At 39.1% G+C, this 20,682-nt stretch overlaps 2 protein-coding genes across 3 annotated transcripts; both read left to right on the top strand.

Annotated features, from left to right (window-relative positions):
• Nucleotides 1-4,666: 4,666 nt before the first annotated feature.
• Nucleotides 4,667-8,654, top strand: crybb1 (crystallin, beta B1). 2 transcript variants are annotated; one of them, XM_042395529.1, is made up of 6 exons: nucleotides 4,667-4,886; nucleotides 5,268-5,411; nucleotides 6,243-6,361; nucleotides 6,513-6,645; nucleotides 7,140-7,282; nucleotides 8,407-8,654. In XM_042395529.1, exons 2-6 carry the CDS (start codon nucleotides 5,289-5,291, stop codon nucleotides 8,582-8,584), a joined length of 696 nt encoding a protein of 231 aa, XP_042251463.1. In that variant the 5' UTR covers nucleotides 4,667-4,886; nucleotides 5,268-5,288; the 3' UTR covers nucleotides 8,585-8,654. The 2 variants fall into 2 exon arrangements, with proteins under 2 accessions (XP_042251463.1, XP_042251464.1); XM_042395530.1 differs by lacking the exon at nucleotides 4,667-4,886 and having other exon boundaries at nucleotides 5,194-5,411.
• Nucleotides 8,655-10,276: 1,622 nt separating this feature from the next.
• On the top strand, nucleotides 10,277-20,170 carry acads (acyl-CoA dehydrogenase short chain). Its single transcript, XM_042395466.1, has 10 exons — nucleotides 10,277-10,691; nucleotides 13,099-13,259; nucleotides 13,349-13,498; nucleotides 13,602-13,713; nucleotides 15,460-15,611; nucleotides 15,717-15,887; nucleotides 16,560-16,697; nucleotides 17,872-17,967; nucleotides 18,047-18,103; nucleotides 18,192-20,170. The coding sequence occupies exons 1-10, from the start codon at nucleotides 10,664-10,666 to the stop codon at nucleotides 18,342-18,344; spliced, it is 1,218 nt and encodes a 405-aa protein (XP_042251400.1). The 5' UTR covers nucleotides 10,277-10,663; the 3' UTR covers nucleotides 18,345-20,170.
• Nucleotides 20,171-20,682: the final 512 nt, after the last annotated feature.

The following is a 20,682-nucleotide window of genomic DNA, read 5'->3' as shown; positions in this document are numbered from 1 at the left end:
TTTTGTGTGTATGTGTGTGTGTGTGTGTGTGTGTGTGTGTGTGTGACTGCTTACATAATGAACCAGTTGTAAACAAGAGAGCAGTGGCGCTGTATGGACATCACGACTTTCTAAACAACTGCTTTATTTCCTGTGAGCTCCAAAGGAATTTAGTCTGTAATGCAGCTGCACGGCAGGACAGTTTGTTGCTTCAAATTCTGATAAACACATTTGACCCGAACGAATCACAATGCAAAAGGTCATTTCAAAAAAAAATAAATAAATAAATTAAAAAAAAAAATAATAATAATATATATATATATACATATATATATATATATATATATATATATATCAGAATCAGAAAAAATTTATTGATCCCCGCAGGGAAATTGCTTTGTTATAACTGCTCAACATGCAGTTAGGAAAGAGGAAATAAATATGTAAAAAGGTAAAAACTACTGTAAAATAAAATAGTAATAATAATAAATAAATGTGCAGTAAGTAAATAGAAAAATGTACAAATGCAAATGTGCAAAAAGTAATGTGTGAGGTAGAATCACAGTGTGGACAAAAGTGCAAAAATGGAAACGTGCAAAGTAGATAAACAGTAATTTAACAGTAATTTAACAGTAAATTATTAGTAAATTAACAGTAATTTAACAGTAATTTAACAGTAAATTAACAGTAAATTAACAGTAATGTAAAGAGGTAAACTGAATGAAAAGTGTAAAATTAACAGTATTTTAATGGCAGATTACTGATGGAGATGTGCAGTAAATGATTTATAGACATTTAAATGTAAGTCAGCAGTAGTGGTTGTAGTTGTGGAAATTGAAAGAAAATGTTCATCTCCAGCAGAAAAAGGAGGATTTATATATGTGGATGATCACAGGGAGGAAGGACCTCCTGCAGCGTTCAGTGGAGCACTTATATAAATATATAAATATATAATCTGCTTTAATGAAAATGAAACCGTTTCCTTAGTGAAAGAAATGACTGATACACTGATTATTTTTTCACTTATCATGACTCATAAATGAGTGGAGATCAATACCGAGGTGTGATAATTGGCCTGCTGTAGTTACTGACAGAATATTTAATCAGGTGATTCCAGGTAATAGCAGAGGTAAGGAAAGGTCACGGGGTCGGCGTGATCGATAGGTTTCCTGCTACGCTGTTTACAGCCATGAATTGGAAAACAGAAATACTGCATGTTAATTATAAAGGTCTTCTCAGAACACACACGAGTCAGATTCAGACACCTGAGAGGAGACTCATGATTAGGGAGGAGGGAGTGTGAGAAAGGTGAAAACACTGGTGATGTCTGGAGACGTCACCGCGGGGAAAGTCATCATGTATCAAAAATCAGCAGGTTTCTTCCTCTTGAGAGTATAAATGTGCAGCTTTGAGCAGACTTTGTGTCAGCGTTATTAGACGAAAGGCCGCGGGGTCGATAAGTGTTTTCAAATTAAAGTTAAACCAAATATTTTATACTAAAATGATACTTTCGTCAATGAATATCTTTGAGAAACGTAAACACGAGTTTCATTATATTCTTTATTTTTCTTTATAAGCAATACATCTCATTAAAAACTGATTCTCCTAACAAGTATCATGTGTGATATATCTTATTCCTCTGTTATTGTCCAAAAACTATTAAAAACACATCAGTGAGTCTCACAGCTGCACTGGGCGACATGTTCCTTCATCACCATGAACACACACACACCGTCCTGCTGCCAGAAATACTCACTAGAGCACCAAATGTAGATTCATCCGCCGCTGGAAATAGTCCCCAACAAATGCACTATTTCCTCCCGTTTGAGTGACATCTGCTGAAAACTACAGTCGCCAGCTGTTTTAGGAAGTTACTGAGACTTTTTTTAAAACAGTTAAACTATATGTTTGTGAGGTGTTTCTAAATACTTACTCTTGGATTGGAGCTGAGAGCCGCAGACAGATTAGAGAAGGAGGAAAATATTGAGATGACCTTTAATACAATTAGTCAAAGTTCTCAAATTCTAAAGAACTTTGTCTAAAATAAAAGTCTATTTGATCTGATCTACCTGAAAATATAAAACACCATAAAACATAAAAATGATATATCAGAACACACATTCGATTGCAGCTTTCAGTATTTGACAGTCTCGTCAGCTGCAGTGAAAACACAGAAAGCAACAGGAAGCTCACAGATTACATAGCAGGATTAGTTCACACCTAATCTGCACATATCAAAAACAGATTAATCCAGCTTTCATGGTGGAAATAATCACATCTGAAGTGATATAATCCAGACATAATCTGCCTGTAATCCGAGAATTATCATCATCATCATCATCATCATCAACAACGTTAATTTCACCTCTAGAGACACAACACAGTGCATACGTAGCTTTTGAAAGATCATTCTTCTCTTAAAAGTTGAATTGATAAGCAATAAAACACACTCTCGCTCAGATAGAGCTGCAACTAATGATTGTTTTCATAATAGATTAATCTGTTGGTTAATTTCTCGATTAATTGATTAGTTGTTTGGTCCATAAAATGTCAGAAAATGGTGAAAAATGTTGATCACTGTTTCCCAAAACCCAAGACAACGTCCTCAAATGTCACAACCCAAATAGTTTACTGTCACAGAGGACTAAAGAATCTGGAACCAGAGAACTTAAGCATTTTTTCCTAAAAAAAAAGGCTAAATCAATTATTTGATTATGAAAATAGTTGGCGATTAATTAGCTGTTGATTGACGAATCGACTTATCGATGCTAATCTAGTTAGCATTACTTATGGCCTTACTCGGTCTGGTGCAATCAGTTTCTAAAAGCAGCTTATGTTAGTAGGATTTTAAAAGAATAGTTGAACATTTTGGGAAGATCAATATCAGTCTCGTGTCTTTGTGTTAAGTATAGAGCTGGAGTAGGGAGGCAATTAGCCTAGCTTAGCATAAAGGGAGTTATGTTCTTTATGTCTACAGCTGTGCACTTCCTGGAGTCTTGCCATCACAGTGAAGTTTCCAGGTTTGTGCTACAGATATGGAGGACGTAGAGTGTCTGGCGAATGAGTTCACCGCTGTTTGTGAAGAAAAAAGTTTTCTGTAAAACTGTAAATTGTTGTTTTTACATTTCTGTTTAAAAAAGGGTAAAAAAAAAAAAAAATCAATGCAGCAGAACCAGAGATATCTTTTTTATTCCACACATTCTTCTTCTTTGTCAAAAACCCGGTGTGTACATCACCCACAATGCAACTTGACTAAATTCACTTGATTATACAGATTTAGGTGTGTTATGCTAGTAGCGGCTAATGTAGCCTGGAGCTGCTAGCCTCCGGCAGAGATGAGGAGCTACAGACGTCTGATAACCTCACCACTTTCTTTTACTTTTCAAACTTATCGTTCTCAGCCCCCAACCGACGCTGACTCAAGTGACATCACTTGAGGCAATTGATCAGATTTCACACAGCAGCTCCCTGTGGAGACACAAAAGGCTTTATGTTACTTTTTACAACAGAGAACAACTGGAAACACACTTTAATGTTTAAAATCAGTGGAATTCACCTTTAAGTCACCTTTAAAATGGAAAAAAAAATTAATTCACAGGAAATCAGTTCATTTAAATGGCCTGAATTTCTTTATTGAATGAAACGATGTTCAATCCTTAGAACAAAAACACCAAAGAGGAGTTAACAGCACAGAGCAGAGAGAATAGGAAGAAGGTCAGACAGCTATTATGAATGACCAGCAGTAGCATGTTTCCACCCAGCTGGTTACAGTAGTTCACCAACCAGCTCTACTAGTGGTCACCAAGCCTCTGGTATGACCTACAGTATATGTGTTTGTTATTGTGATGATGTGTAGATGTATTTCTCTGTGACTATTAAAAGTTTTTCTAGCAGAGTTTTACAAGAGCTTTGTCTGTCCTCATGAAATATGTTTCAGGGGCATTTTAGATATTTTCCAGAATTACAGAGAAAAATCTGGACACACTTAGCGAAACGTATTAAGTCTTTGTTTAACTTGTTATTTTATGGGGGCATTTCAAAGCCCCATTCATTCCAATTCCACAAACATTTTTTAAGGACATTTTGCCCCCATTCATTTCTAGGTTTCTAGGTGTATTATTTACTTTTAGACAGAGCTAGGCTAGCAATTTCCTCCTGCTTCTACTCTTTATGCTAAGCTAGGCTAACTGTCTTATCACACAGACATCAATCTTTTCATCCATCCCTCCAATAAAAAGTGAATAAGCTCCCAAAATGTTGAACTAATTATTTTTTATGTAAAGTCAAGTGTTGTATATTTTTTTAAATGTTCATTATAACATGCATAATGTAAACTGACATGTAAAGTAAAAACTGACACATTTTACTTCCGTACATATGCTTAACAAATGTATTTATTGCCTGTTTTCTGGATTTTTTTTTTTTCTTGTGTTGATTCTTCAAAACCAAGAAACAGTATGATCCATATGATTTAAAAGAGTGAGTCTTTGTTTTTTTTTCTCATCACAGGTTAAAACCTAAAAAAAATCTATCTTTGTGTTTGCCTGTGTAGGTGATAGAGACCAGAGATTACCTCTTTGTGCCCTCTGGACCTTTGCATTCCTCCTCTCTACATGCGACTATAGCTCACAGCCCTACCACACTAACACATGGGGAAATGCCTTGGTCAGTGGTTTCCTTTGATAGCAAAACGCTTACAGGCAGGCCAGAGGGGCCGGCGGCGTTTCCAGGCTATGCGATGACCCGGTGGCTTTGGCACTGGCCAACTGTGATGACGAGAGGCTTTCTATTGTGCTGTGAGCCTCTACGTTTGGCCTTTGCCAGAGTATAAAAGCTTTGGTAGAGGGTTGAAGGGACCAGCACGAGCCAGCCTCCCTCACACGGCACTGCAAGCTATACTAACGCAGGTAAGGGCACACAGACACCGACATCCACCACCCGCATCCACCATCATCATAGCACAGGAGAGACGACCAACACATCCAGAGCACAGGGCCCACTCCCTGCCCACCACACCCAGGAAAAGCACCCCTCAGCCTGGGGAAAGACCCAAGCAGAAGTCGGGGGGCCAAAATGAACCTCCCACATAAAGCTTATGTTTTATTCATAAAATCCCAAACACCTTTTAGATATACACAGAAAAACATACAAACCCACCAGCCCTGTGATAACATTCGAGCATCCACTTCTCCTTCCCTCTCACTCTCTCTCCTCTGCGATCTTGTCACTTCCATTTACACCTCTATTTATGTTTTCCCCTCCCTTGTCTTCCTCCATCTCTCACCCAGACTCTCCTGAAGCCCCTCACCATGTCTCAGACTGCCAAGTCCGCCTCCAGCCAGGGCACTGATGCCAAGGACAAGGGAGCCCCTGCCCCAGCTGCCTCCAGCAAGGCCACCAAGACCGGAGAGCCTGGCGTGGGATCCTTCAGAGTGAGTCACTGCAGCAGCTTTACACATCTACAGAAACTGCTTTTATAAAATATCTTATAATTTTGTTTTATTTAAAGGGTCAGTACAACCAAATTCAACACATCTACTCACTTGCTGTTTTGGTTTTATTTAGAGGTGAAAGGAATTTAGTTTGTGGTGCTAACAGCATTTAAAAATATATTTATTTGAAGCACTGAAATTTTTAAAACTTTTCATGCTCAGCCTCTTTGCGTTTGAGTCACAATTAAAGGCAAATGGATTTGTGATTTGAGTGAACAGACCCTTTAAAGGTGTTTTTCATGCAGGTTTTTGCATCGCTTAGAATTTGTTTCCCTTTTATTAAAATATTTTTACAAAGTGGAAGCACTACTTAAATGAAATTACAGTATAAATACCACTTAAAAAGTAAAAGAACATGAAATATTATCAGCAGATATTATACTGCATTTTTATTATTGATGCACAAATGCTGCATTTTAATGTTTAAACCAGCTGAGATGGATCTAAACTATTTAACATCCTGTTCAAAAGGTTAATCTACACTAATTTGCTTATATTCTATAAGATTGTCATATGTTTTGTGAGTAAAATCTTAATTAGCAAAGTCACTAGTAGCTATAGCTGTCAAATAAATGTTCTGCAGCAGGAGTAAATAGTACTAGACAATGAAAATACTTGCCTTTAGTTGTTTTCCAGCACTTATTTGGGTGCTTAAATCTGTTTTTTTTAGTATTATTATTACTCTGGGATCTTCTAACAGAAGAGCATTTGGAGGATGTGATGCTTGTTGTTCTGTCCACTGGTGTAACTTGTGACATCTCCTCTGTGCAGCTCATGATGTTCGACCAGGAGAACTTCCAGGGAAGGATGATTGAGGTCACAAACGAGGTTATGAACGTGTGCGACCGTGGCATGGATAAAGTGCGTAGTATCATCGTGGACTGCGGCCCGTAAGTGGACACACACGCAAACCCCCATTTTAACCAGCTACATTTAGACAAACAATCTCTACGGTTGCATATACTTTTCCCCTAATTCTTCTCTCCTGTCCTCTTTCTCTCTCTTGTGCCCCCCCTGTGCCTGGCGGCGCCCCCTCTCCAGCTTTGTTGCCTTTGAGCAGACTAACTTCCGTGGGGAGATGTTCATCCTGGAGAAGGGAGAGTATCCTCGCTGGGATACCTGGAGCAACTCCTACCGCAGCGACTGCCTCATGTCCCTCAGGCCCGTCCGCATGGTACGAGTAACAGTGAGACAAGACTACAAGGGAAACTCATCTGCAGATTATTTTCACAATTTTTCTCTAAAAATCTGCAAAATTTGGCCATTATAATTTGTCAGAGCACAAGGTTATGTATTCAAAGGTCTTGTTTTGTGTTTTATTTGATATCACATGCTAGCATTATGTTTAGCATAATAGCATGCCAAATTTAGCATGTTAGCATTCTTATGTTGGCATTCAACTGACTCCTCTCATGGAAATTGTGACCTGTTGGTTGCCTTCAATTATTAGGATTTATATTCTTGACATTGTGAAAGTTTACTAAATTTCAACCCAATCCATCCACTAAAAGTCAACACATTTCACTCTAGACCAAAGACAAACACTGCCACTTATAGAACCACAGTATAATTACTTAAATTACACCAAACCAGAAATAGCCAAAAACAAATGTTAGAGATGAGCTCTAAATTTGAACCCTTTTCCCTTCCCTCATTTCCGCACTGCAGGACAGCCTTGAGCACAAGATCTGCCTGTATGAGCTCTCTGACTTCAAGGGCAACAAGATGGAGATCCAGGAGGATGATGTGCCCACCCTCTGGGCGCATGGCTTCTGCGACAGAGTGGGCAGCGTGAGGGTGCCAGGAGGATCGTGAGTACACACAAACACACACTTCAGAATGGAAGGATTCAGTAGAAGATCAATACATAGGCTTGTGTTTTTATACTGTGTGTCAACGAGAAATTAGAAGAGTTTGTCATACAGCCTTAGAGCAAATCCATCCGCCCATTATCCATATATAACTAAAGTGGAGGCTCTGTACTGCAAATATTGTTTTAGACATAGCTTTAGAGGAAGCCACAGGCCTCTGGAGTTACAATACAATGTAGTTGTTCATAGAAAAGGATGACATGTCATCACAAGGCTTAAAGCTGACTGCATGATGTTTTGTTTTGTTGACAACAGTGTATTTATATTATATAATAGATTTTTCTCTTGACATTATGACTTCCAAGTCTCCCTGTAAAATACAGATGTGTTCATATGGACACCAACAAGCCATGACTTCTCAACCTCTGATGAACACCTTTGATGATGGTGGTGCAGGTGCTCCTAAAGGCACCCTTAAATCTCTGTTAGGCAGACTAGAACCCCTTTAAGGACCCATAGAACCTACTTGATTACATTCAGAACCTCTAGGAAACTCCTCAAAGACCACTGAGTGTCTTAAAGGACTTATAGAACCTCAATGGCCACTAAATGTCCTAAAGCACTTATAGAACTTCCTTAATGCTAACTAGAATCTCTGAAGGACAACTAGAACTTCCTCATTGACCACTAGAACCTCCTCAATCACAAGTAGAAGCACTACAAACTCCTCAGTGACCACTAGAACCTTTTTAAGGACTTCTAGAACCTCCACCATGAAAATGAACCTCCCACAGGATTTCTAGAACCTCCTGAGAGGCCACTAGAACCTTATAAAGGTCCCCTAGAGCCTCCTCAATGACCACTAACCCTCCTAGAGGACCCATATAACCTCTACAGTGACCTCTAGAACTTCCTCAGTGACTACTAAGGGACCTCTAGTCTCCTGTTTATCCAGAAATCATAATAATAATACAGTAGGAGCTAAAAAAAAAGTCAAATTAAATCATAATTGTATACAAACTATGAGATTAAAATACATGTGGGGAAGATTTTTCCCTTGTAGAGTCTAAACCACTAAACCTCCAGTATACTAACACTCCTCATTCTCTCTGTGTGTCTCCCAGTTGGGTGGGTTACCAGTACCCTGGATACAGAGGCTACCAGTACCTGTTTGAGTGCGGTGACTACAGACACTACAACGACTTCTGCGCCTTCCAGCCCCAGATCCAGTCCATGCGTCGTATCAGGGACATGCAGTTCCACCAGAGAGGATGCTTCACCCTCACCTCCGCTAGCAAGTGAATGACCCCTGCTGGCCGTCGGGTGCTGTCATAGCCATGCAGCCCCATTCAGCTTTTTATTTCTCCAAACGCCCCCCCCCCCACCCCCCCTTTCTCCAATCCTTTCCTAAACCTCCACCATCATCGCTCCATCCCGAAGGAAAGACAGCATGAGAGCGTAACACCGGACAACCTTAACTGACTTTTTATGGTGCTAAAAAAATAAATATGTTGTGAAAAACCTGAAACCTTCTTGGCTGAATCCACTTTATTCATTGCACAGAAAAATCACTAATGTTTTTGATGATATTACTCTATAAATTGATGGTGTTTGGGTTGTTTGTTATCACATTTTCACAGTTATACATTCAATACCTGCTATCTTTAAATATCCTTTGGTATGACAAAATTATTATTATTATTCCTAAAATAATTACACAGTAATCTAAGATGTTGCTATTTTTACTGTAGTTTTATGTAGTGTTTTGCACAAATACATGGAAATCATCATCATCAATTGTGATATGGTCCATTAGTAGTATTATAAACTCACTTAGTTTTCAGATATCATATATAGCATATATTATTGAATTACACTATCATTATAAATACAGTATATATACAACAACAAGGTACTTTAATTATAACATTAGACAACTAATCATTAGGTATAATGATAATAATGCAGGGGGCTGTTTACAATCAGCAGAAATTAAATAATATATGGAGAGTGAAAAAATAAAAACATTCAAATAATTTCAGTCAATAATTTCATGGGTTTTAAGAATAATTTCAGTCCTTGCAAGTTTCCTATTTTGCAGTTAAATAGTAGAGTAGTAGTGTAGTAGTGATAGAGTTTCATCACTTCTTTCACAAAAAGAACACATAAACAAAACATTTTCACTGTGTAACATATATATATTACTTTAAAAGAAACTTCTTTGACCTGCTTGTTAACACATATATTTTCATATTAATAGCCGAGACTGTTTCCAATATTTATTTTCAGAGCAGTTAGAGAGTCTAAGGATAATGTACACAGTACATTTATTGGTTGCTATGTCATTTATAAATGGATAATCTTTACCAATATATATGTTACTGTAGCCTAAGGATGGTATTATGCTGTCTTTGCATTTGGGAGTCTGACTGCACCATTCGGATTGTGTTAAAAAATTTGCTGCATAATCTTTTGGCTGAGTGGGAAATTGATTGAATCAAAGACATTGATTTAATTGAATGACAGAGTGCATTTTTAAACAAGACTTTATTAATCAAAACAATTTCCATTTCACCACAAACCTATTGTCAAACATTATAAAGTGAAAGTCAAGTCTTGAGAAAATACAAAATAGAAAGGACAATGACAAAAATAAATAAACATAATACAGTAAAATAAAGGCAAATTGCATTTTAAATATTTCAACAATATAATATAAATATATACTGTATAAATAGTATATAATAATAGTGTAGTATAACAATTAATTGTGCACATACTATTTTTGTTTCAAAGACATTTTATAAGTTTATAAAAGTTTATAAAATCATGAAGGAAAAGACATTTGTGAATAAAAAAAGCGTTCCCATTATAATCATCACATTTACAATAAAGTCAGTCTTAAGTGTTTTTACACTTAAAATATACTATAACATGGTTAACAGAAAATTTAAAAGTGTGTTTATAACATAGACTATATAAAAATATTTTATTTTATAACAGTGGAAAGGACGATTAAATACATTTGGTGAGTTTACGTCACGTCATGTTAAACTAGGCCACATGCTGCCTTCACTGATCCTTGAAAGTCTCTTTATCCATGCTCAGAAGTTGTAACATCGTTTCGTTGCGAGTTTGTTCATTTTGATATCACACGACAAAATTGAATCTGTAACAACATAACATGAGAAAAAGACACTTTTAACTCGTACCTGATATCTTATCTCTAAATGTTGAATATTTGAAGGTAAAATGCCACACACACTGTGCTTCCATCTCGCAAAGTAGTTAATAATTCCGACAGCACGTAAAGGCAGCAGTGTGCTTCATAACACCTAGCTACCAGCAGACACTTGAACATCAAGCACAGAAAAAAGAACCATGGCTGCACTTTTCAAAGCAAGGAAAGGTGAGTACATCAAGAGAAATAATCTGAACAAGTAAAGATTATAATAGTAAAAAAATATCTGACCCGGTTATTAGCTTTATATTAGCTACGTGTGCTGGAAATACCTGGTTAGCTTAGCTTGCTACGTAACGCTAACCAGTGAGTTAACCTATGTGCACTTTGCTAGACTAAACTAGCAAACTTAGTAATTGATGTAACACGTTAATTGATAACATGAGAGTAAATATAATAGAAATATTTGCCAGTTTTGGCTTAACACGCGGTTATGAGACATAGAAACTGCTGTTAGCTTCTCGGCTACATAAGGTTATAAGTTAGTCGGCTAGCTGCGATTATAACACTAAAACAGGTCATTTTCGGTGAGAGAAATTACGTCAGTGTGTTGCTAAATAGTTTAAGTTTTATGTTTCTGTCCTTGACGGGTTTTGAAAACTCTCAGTGTGAGCCAAAGGTTACTGATGGTGAGGATGAACTTTCACCTAAATAACAGAAAGCTAACCGGTGAGCTGGTGCTGCCTTCAAAGACAGAATGAAGTTAATGCACTGCAGCAGAATAAACAGCTAGTAGTGGAAGAGAAACTCTTTACTCAAGTTAAAGTATCAATACAGTAAAGTAAAAATACTCCATTACAAGTATAAGTCTTGCAGGAAGGATCATACTGCAGTAAAAGTACAAAAGTATTATGAGCTTGATGTAGTTAAAGTATTGCAGTAAAATTACATAAGTATTATGAGCTTGATGTAGTTAAAGTATTGCAGTAAAAGTAGTGGTTTGGTCCCTCTGACTGATATATTATTATATATGACATCATTAGATTATTAATAGTGAAGCATCAGTGTTAGAGCAGCATGTTACTGTTGTAGCTGCTGGAGGTGGAGCTAGTTTACACTACTTTATATACAGTTAGCTAGTTTAGTCCACTGGTTCCCAACCAAGGGGTCGAGGCCCCTCCAAAGGGTCAGCAGATAAATCTGAGGGGTCGTGAGATGATTAATGGGAGAGGAAAGAAGAAAAAACAAAGTTCTGATACACAAATCTGTTTTCAGTCTGTTTTTGGGACTTTTTCCTCTAATCTTTGATTTTTGGTGAAATATTGGATCATTTGAACATTTATTGAAATGAAAGCATGTGAGAAGTTTAGAGGGAAAAATCACTATTTGGTGGAGCTGTTAACAACTCATAGACATGTGAAATGGTACCTCTAGCGGAGGAAGAGCAGTCTTATGTAAAAATTTCTGAACCTAGATGAAGATTAGCAACACGTCTTATCTGGTTTCATAATCATAATATTGGTAAAATATCAGTTTTATTGTCCAGTTTCAGCACTTTCTCTGCTTCTTCTTATTTCCACCGTCCTATCAGTGTATCACATCCTGACCTCGTCACAACAGATCAAATCTCACCGTGAACTTTGTGAATCATAACACCCGTAACAACATCATGTGTCACTTCTGGCTAACTGTTGGTGTCTGTGCAGCTGCAGCCGGGTCTCATTGTTCAGCAGTGACTCAAACCAGTCGATCACCTGTAAAGAAACAATACTCGCACTGTACAAACTGCATCCTGTAACAGAGTCATCGGTGCAGTTTAATGCAGCATAATAAGGAATCAATCAATGACACCATCTGTGTTTTTTCTTAAGTGAAAATACAATTAGCTGGATTACTTTTTATAACCTGAAAATTATAAATAGAAACCTTTCTTCACAGTGTTTATACTTCATTAAACATTCATTTGGAGCTGCAATGATTAGTTAATCATCCAAAAATTAATCCAACTTTTTTGATGTTCGATGATCGTTCCAGCCTTTTTCAAGCAAATACACCAAAACATTTGATGGTTCCAGCTGCTCAAATGTGAAGATTTGCTGTTTCTTTGTCATATATGACAGTTAACTGCATATTTTAACATTGTAGACTGTTAAACAGAAAAAACTGAAGACGACACTGTGAGATATTTCACCAAAAACCACAACTGTCAACCTTAAATCAGTGGGATTTATCCTCTGTGGAACATTAATGTCTGAACAACATTTTACGTCAATCCGTTCAATAGTTATTGAGATATTTCAGTCTGGATCAAAGTGATCGATTGACTGACGTTAACATCCGTAGAGGAATGTAGAGCTGCAACGATTAGTCAGAAAGACAGAAAATCAATCACCAACTACGGTATTTGATAATAGAATAATAATTCAATTAATTTTTGGGGGGAAAAATGCTCAATTTCTCTGTTTCCAGACTCTTAAATACAGATATTTTCTGTTGTCTTTACTCCTCTATGACTTTAAACTGACTATATTTGGGTTGTTGGTCACTTTTGGAAACTGTGATCGACATTTATCACCGTTTACTGTCCTTTTAAAGACCAAACGACTAACCCGACCTGTTTCTTTCTCTCTCTCAGCTCTGGGCTTGTGTCTGAGTGGTTGTCGGAGTCTGTCGCAGCTGGCAGAGTTACCAGAGACTCATCAGATCCTGAGACAGACCTGCAGAGACTTCGCTGACAGAGAACTGACCCCCATCGCTGCCAAACTAGACAAAGAACATACTTTCCCTGCCAAACAGGTACGTAAACGCGGCAGTCCGGTGTCTGACAAACCGAGACACGTGAGAACCGAGGAGATGGTTTATGTTTCACGTTACTGTCTGTCCAGATCCAGGAGCTGGGTGCGATGGGGGTGATGGCCATGGAGGTACCGGAGGAGCTGGGCGGAGCTGGGATGGACTATCTGGCGTACAGTCTGGCTATAGAGGAGATCAGCAGAGGCTGCGCCAGCACGGGAGTCGTGGTCTCTGTTAACAACGTGTGTGGAGGAACTCGCTTCAACATAACCCGATCAAACGTTGTGATTAGTTCAGCAGCTGGTGTGTTCATTAATTTTCTGCTCTCTGTGGTTCTGCTCGTAGTCTCTGTACATCGGACCCATACTGAAGTTTGGTTCAGAAGAGCAGAAGCAGCAGTGGATCACGCCGTTCACCAGCGGAGACAAAGTGGGCTGCTTCTCCCTCAGTGAGCCTGGTAAATACAACACACACTCACCTGTTCACATGTATGCACCTAAAACACAAGATAAAAATATAAATTAAAGCCAAAAACTCAAAATAAATAAATAAATTAAAGCTAGATAAAGAATAAAAGTGTAGGGAAAAAAACAAGATAAATAGATTCATCTGAAGGCCTTTACACAAACACAGCGACGCGAATAAACGACACAAAATTGCAAAATAATCACCTGCCAAAACTATTCACACCGGCAGCCATGTGAGTTTGTGACGGCTTGTTCTGCTGTCGGTCAGCGGCTGCTTCTGTGGACATGAGACGCTGAACGCAGGTCGGAGCCGGTATAGATTGAGCGGATATAATGCTCTCCTCTTCTTTTGTCGAGTGAGGAGGAGACGAAGGACAAGATCATCATCATCCTCCAGTGATGATGATGATGATGATGATGATGATGATCTCCGACCTGCATTCAGGCCTGTCAGCTGCAGCTCCTTCACCAGGCTGACTGACAGCAGGAAGTTACTGAACCAAAACAGTTTGCATGTCGGCTCCACGGGAAGAAATCCACAGTGTTTGTATTTATAAATACATGATGATGATGCATGTGATACATGATACATCAATGTATTGATTCATTGGCTTTACTTACCTGTCTGCCTTCAGTGCTCACAGACAGACCTGGAGCTGATCAATCAATATAGATACGGTAAATAAGTTCAAAACACATACAGCAGGATACTCAACACCCCACGTGGGCCGTCGCCAGAAACAGCTGTGTGTTCAGATTACGCTTTGTGATTGGTTGATGCTTTTATTCGCTGTGTGAAAACTCAGAAAAATCGACCTCGTTCCGAAAAAAAATCGCTTTTTCGCCTCGTAATGTGAAAATACTCATGACACAAACAACAGTTCGCACGAAAAAATGGCGTCCAGTGTGTAAAGGCCTTGAGAGGTAAGAAAAATGTACAGATTTACAAAATAAGCTGATACAGACAAACAGTGAATAGACGGAAGATGCAGTCGATATAAATTATTATAATTAAACAGATTAAAGGTATTAGCAGTTTGTACATAGAATATAAAAGGGAGATAATGCAAACGTAGCAGGGCTCTGGGAAGTGAGATTATAAAAGTATAATGATGTCACGAGACATCATTATTATTATTATTATTATTATTATTATTATTATTATTATTATTATTATTATTATTAAGTTTATGTGTTTAAATCACTGTATGATAGTAAATAAAGTTCAGGACGTACAGTAACTGGATACAAAACTTTAAACTCTTTGAATACAGTGATAACATACAGGTGAAAAACATTCAAATGCAAGATGTTGATTAAAAAGCTAAAAATGAACATTAACTTGTATAATTTGGGGTTGTTGCAGTGTTTGGCCTCTCCTGGCCTCCGTACCCTGGTGGAGGAATACCTGCAATACTGATTATAACCATATTTGAACACATGCAGTCATGTATAATAATACAATAAACAATAAGGCCAAGATAAATACAATAATCACAGTATTAATGGTACTAAAATGTTAAAAGATTTACATGTTTAGTAAGTTTACGTCCATCAAGGTGGCGGCAAAAGAGCTCAAACTGAAGAAAGTTTATCTGGTTTTTCACTTTTAGAACCAGGATGAGAAACATGCAAGAGAGTCGAGTTTTGGTCATTTAGTAATGAAACGTTGTGACGATAGAGACGCATCTAAATCCTCTTCTTGTGATTAAAAAGATTTTAATCTGGATGTTCAGGTAACGGCAGCGACGCGGGCGCAGCCTCTACGATAGCGCGTCAGGAGGGAGACGAGTGGGTGCTGAACGGAACCAAAGCCTGGATCACCAACAGCTGGGACGCCTCCGCCACCATCGTGTTCGCCACCACGGACAAGAAGCTCAAACACAAGGCACGCCGCCGCCGCCGCAGCAGCACGTTGTCACACTCACACGGATATAAAGAGAGCTTTTGTTTTTTATTTCCTCAAACTTGCTTCTCTCCTCCGTGTCTGCAGGGCATCAGCGCGTTCCTCATCCCCATGCCGTACCCGGGGCTTTCTCTGGGGAAGAAGGAAGATAAGTTGGGCATCAGAGCTTCGTCCACCGCCAACATCATCCTGGAGGACTGCAGGATACCGCTGGGCAACATGCTGGGACCCCGCGGTGCCGGATTCAAAATCGCCATGGTACTAAAAAGCACACTGGAGCTGCTTTACACGGATCCTGACGTCATCCACCCACTTATATTTCACTGTTTAGCAGATGACACGACGTCAAGATACTTGTACATGTGACAGTGAATAGTTGCGGTGACATTCAGCCGTCTGTTTCCTGTTTAACGGCTGTTTCTTCAGTAGAAAACACTAAAAAACATAATTAGATTCTGGTGCAATTTAATCAAAGGTTTCGGAGAGTGTAAAGAGGACAAGGGTCATTTTATTTAGTGAGCGCTGTGATTGAATTTATTTGGAAAGAAAATGTAAATGTTTGGCTCATGTATCAGTCGTTATATTGCATTTGGCAGACGTTTGTGCGACTTAAAATAAGTGTATTCAAACAGGAAGTGCATCCAAGTCAAGTCCCACGCAGCACAAACTCAGAGCAGCCTGTACGTAAAGATGGACGTAGCGAGATGTGCACACTTGGGCTAACGTTAGCTACTTTAGCTAAATACTGCTAACAGGGCTTCATATCTCTAGAGAGAAGTTGAGGCTGTCGGTGGGAGCTGCTTATTAATTAAATACAAGCTTTAATCACACACACACACACACGAGTTAGAAAGTTCACAGACACATCCAGCTTCATTACACTTGTACAAAACTTTAAATAAGGAAACGTGTCGTCTGTCTCTCACACAGCAAACCCTGGACAGCGGACGGATCGGTATTGCGGCTCAGGCTCTCGGTATCGCTCAGGCTGCTCTGGACTGTGCTGCAGACTACGCGCACAAACGCACCGCATTCGGAGCCCCCATCGGCAAACTGCAAGCCATACAGGTAACACGACTGCTGATCAGTAGGGATGCACGATATTGGATTTTTTGCCGATATCTGATATGCCGATATTTCCAACTCATTGTGGCCGATTGCCGATATATGCACATATTTTTTCCAGCTGGTTGAGGAGACTATTATGCATGCAAGCTTAGATTGTATTACGTATGATCAAGAAAGACAATATATGAAGGAAGAACTTAGGAAGACTGGAGTTCAGGAGCTCAGTGTTAAAACTTTAATGAACCTGCCAAGTGGGTGCAGCAGTAGAGTTTTCTTTGAGTTTATTAGACAGACAGGATTGGGGCTCGGTGCTCCGGTTGGATCCACATGGAGAGCCGGAGCTAACGTTAGCTGGGAGGCTAGCGGAGCGTTAGCTGCAGCATTACCGGAGGGAAGCACAGCCAGCTAGCCTCTGCTAGCCTCCCAGCTAATGTTAGCCCCGGCTCTCCATGTGGATCCAACCAGAGCACCGAGCCCCAGTTTGTTATTAAGTTTTAAGTGGGAAGAAGCAGCTGATCTGACGGGCAGCTGAGTGAAGTGCAGCCTGCGGAGGAAACACCGGGACCATCAGGGTGAAATAGTCCGTGGAGGGAACCACAGTCAGGCGGCGGAGGAGAACGCAACAAATCAGCCTCTCATAATCGGCAGAAATGGCCGATGCCGATATTTCATTTTAGAGCTTTTATCGGCCGATACCGATGACATGCTGATAATATCTTGCATCCCTACTAATAAGTCTTTTTCTTTTCTTCTATTATTATTTTGTGAGTCCCCAAACTTTATGAAATCACTGCAGAGCCTCATCACAGAGCCAAAGATGACATCCAACAGTTTACAATGATTTGAAAGCAGCAAATTCTCACGTTTGAAAATGTGGAAACAGAAAATGTTTCTTTTGCCTAAAGCAGCTATAATCCATATTTTTCATAACAAGTGATGAACCTACAGAGAATCATCAGCGACTCTGCAGCTCCTCTTGGCTTTACGGAGCTTTATAGTGAGTTTCAGCTCATTGTTTATCTGTCCGGCTGCAACTTTACTGTTTCGGTTCACTCTCAGCGCTCTCATAGCGTCGTTTTCAGAGAAGAATCTGTAAAAAAAAAAAAGCTGATGATATGTCAGAGTTGTGTTCACTGCTGGTTTCTTTTCCTGATAATTTGTTTTCATCTTCTAGTTCAAGCTGGCTGACATGGCCGTGGCCCTCGAAAGCGCTCGTCTGCTCACCTGGAAGGCTGCTCTTCTTCGAGACGCTAAGAAACCTTTCTCTAAGGTAGAGTAACCTCTGACGCAGCAAGTTTCACATAATTTACAAGTTTAAGACTCAACCGTCGTCCCTCGTTCTCCTGCAGGAAGCAGCCATGGCCAAACTGTCAGCGTCTGAAGCCGCCACGTTCTGCTCACATCAGGTCAGAACAACAAAAACAAAACTATACTGAATAAAGCCTCCTCGACAGCATTTTTAAAAAAATTCTGTTTGTTTGTGCTTCCAATCAGGCGATCCAGGTCCTGGGTGGGATGGGTTACGTGGCGGACATGCCCGCAGAGAGGCACTACCGTGACGCTCGCATCACAGAGATCTACGAGGGCACCAGTGAGATCCAGAGACTGGTGATCGCCGGCCAGTTACTGAAGGAATACCAGCAGTAGAAACACCTCAGTACCTTCTGGTACAATACGAACATAATCCCAGATCCGCGTCACATCATCACCTCATCCGTAACGATAAAGAAGCAACGAGATGTCAGCTGACGTGCAGCTTTTATATGGTTTTTTTTTTTTTTTTTTTTTTTTTTGGCAACAGGCGACAGATCAGAGATCACACTACAAGATTGATCTGAATCTACTCGTCCATTATTACCTCCAACGTCTCCAGAAGGGCATTCAGGAATAACGTCACAGTTTCACACCCGCCTGTCTCCGCTGCCTTAAGACGACGTCCGTATGTTGACAGTTTTAAAGGGTCAGATCACCCAAATAAAATACAAATAACTCTTACCTCTAGTAGTGTTTAGAATATATTAGAATTTAAAGATAGTTGAAAGCAAAGAAACTATAAACTCCAGTACTAACACTCTCCGTCTCATTAAAACCAGTCCGCTCCATTAAAACTCTGCTGAATCAACTGTATCAAATCAAAACCTTTTTATGGGTTTTATGGTATTCAAATTGCCTCCATATTACTGCTGCTGATGGTGGTGACGAGGTTGAATTCACAGCAAATCAGGCGTTGCGGTGAAATACGCCAGTCTCTTCATTTGAACGAGGGCGGCGTGTTGAGGCTGCAACGGCGGCGAGAAAGAGAGAGAGAGAGACACAGACGCTGGTCGAGCGAGCTAGAGAGTGCATGGAGAGAGCGAGAAAGCTGTTATTTTCTGATAGTTTCACAGCGGTTACAAATAAACGAGCCTGCAGAGCTGCACAGCAACGCCTTATTATATCTTAATAAAGCATAAACGGCCAAATCATGCAGCCAAACCTCAATAAGTAACTTCCTCTTGTTTTTTTTAGCACGTTTCTCTCTCGACTCTTCGCCTCCCAGTTTAAAACCTCTGCTCTAACTCTAACAGCGTCTCTCCATGCAGGTAGTTTTGGTTTTTTGTGTCCGACATTGTGAGATTTATTTCCTGCTGCTCAGAAGATGAAGAAAAAAGAAGCAACTGTCCTTTCAGAAATATCCAATTTTACTCTGAATAGTCCATAAAATGTTTCTTTAGTTGCTACTTTCTACAAAATGTTTGACAAAACAATCCTGACTCAAGGTTTTCTTACTGTTTGTGTCCATATTGGACATTTCTGCAGCTCATCATTTACGTCCAAAGCCAACGTTCAGCATCAAAGCTCCAAAAAGATTGTAAGTGGATTATTTTGTCAAACAGATGAGCCGAAAGAATCAATTTCCAGATTCCCAAAGTTGTTGTTTTTTTTGTGTGTGTGTGATTTTGGGTGAACTGGCCCTTTAAGAAGATGGGTTGTTGTCCTGTTTTTGTTTTTTTGTTTTTTTTAAATCAGTTGTTTGCTTCCTGTAAAGAAATATTGAACACTTTGTGAGAAGAGTTTCACCAGCAGGGGGCGACGTGGTGCCTTCATGTTTCTTGACCCATTTCTGCTTCACACAGACTGAACATCATCATCATCATCATCATCATCATCATCATTATGATCAGGAAACGCTGCATTAAAATCTCATTTACACTCTTTTTTTTTCTTTCAGAATGTACAGAGTTGCTGACCCCAGTTTGACTAACCCAGTCAGAGTTTATACTTGAATCATTAACTGGTTTGTTAGAGAAGCTGAAAGCAGTTTGAGGTTAAAATCTGTGAATGAATCAAAGACTGTAAAGAGGCTGTAATGAAATGAAATGAATCTGCTCTGTTGTTGATGTTGTTCACAGACCTCTTGTGCCTCCAATGTACATATTTTATTGTAATTTATTGTGTGCAAATGATAATAAAAACACTTCCTGTTGATCATATTGAGAAATTACGGATTTTATTGCATCTACTGTGGTGACGTTTAGTCAAATACTGCAGTATTTCTATTTTACACTACTTTATCCACTACATTTATCTGACTTACAGTTTACATACAAAAGAGTTGATTATCTGATGATGAATTATCATCATTAAATTGTTGTTCAGAGTGTTAATATTAGCTTTGTTTAACCAACTACATTAAAATTCTGCTTAAATATTATTAATCTTCATTTATTCAGGGAAGACAATCATCAGACACACAATTTAAAACAGTCACAAACATGAAGAACAGCAGCTGGTAAAACTTAAAAGTCCCTCAGAGGAACAAGCGTCTCTAATATTAAACTGTGTTGCAGTTCGTTCCAGTAGTGAGGTGCGTAGTACTGGAAACCAGTTTGTATGAGGAGCTTTTAAAGCCGACCTGCTCTGTGAGTTCAACTAAAGATGTTAAATAACTTAGATATCAAGACTATAACTGGAGACACTGGTCTGCTGTGGAAGATGGCGTCCA

The sequence above is a fragment of the Thunnus maccoyii genome, chromosome 19 (assembly GCF_910596095.1).
Source record: "Thunnus maccoyii chromosome 19, fThuMac1.1, whole genome shotgun sequence".
NCBI lineage: Eukaryota > Metazoa > Chordata > Actinopteri > Scombriformes > Scombridae > Thunnus > Thunnus maccoyii.
This window is presented reverse-complemented; position numbering and strand designations above follow the sequence as displayed.

What these genes read in the sequence shown, in the direction of transcription:
- crybb1 (XM_042395529.1), top strand. Translation starts at nt 5,289, where the DNA reads ATGTCTCAGACTGCCAAGTCCGCCTCCAGCCAGGGCACTGATGCCAAG. An exon ending in CCCTCAGGCCCGTCCGCATG is followed by an intron (nt 6,646 to 7,139) that starts GTACGAGTAACA and finishes TCCGCACTGCAG; the next exon opens with GACAGCCTTGAGCACAAGAT. An exon ending in GTGAGGGTGCCAGGAGGATC is followed by an intron (nt 7,283 to 8,406) that starts GTGAGTACACAC and finishes TGTGTCTCCCAG; the next exon opens with TTGGGTGGGTTACCAGTACC.
- acads (XM_042395466.1), top strand. Translation starts at nt 10,664, where the DNA reads ATGGCTGCACTTTTCAAAGCAAGGAAAG. An exon ending in ATACTTTCCCTGCCAAACAG is followed by an intron (nt 13,260 to 13,348) that starts GTACGTAAACGC and finishes CTGTCTGTCCAG; the next exon opens with ATCCAGGAGCTGGGTGCGAT. An exon ending in CCACGTTCTGCTCACATCAG is followed by an intron (nt 18,104 to 18,191) that starts GTCAGAACAACA and finishes GCTTCCAATCAG; the next exon opens with GCGATCCAGGTCCTGGGTGG.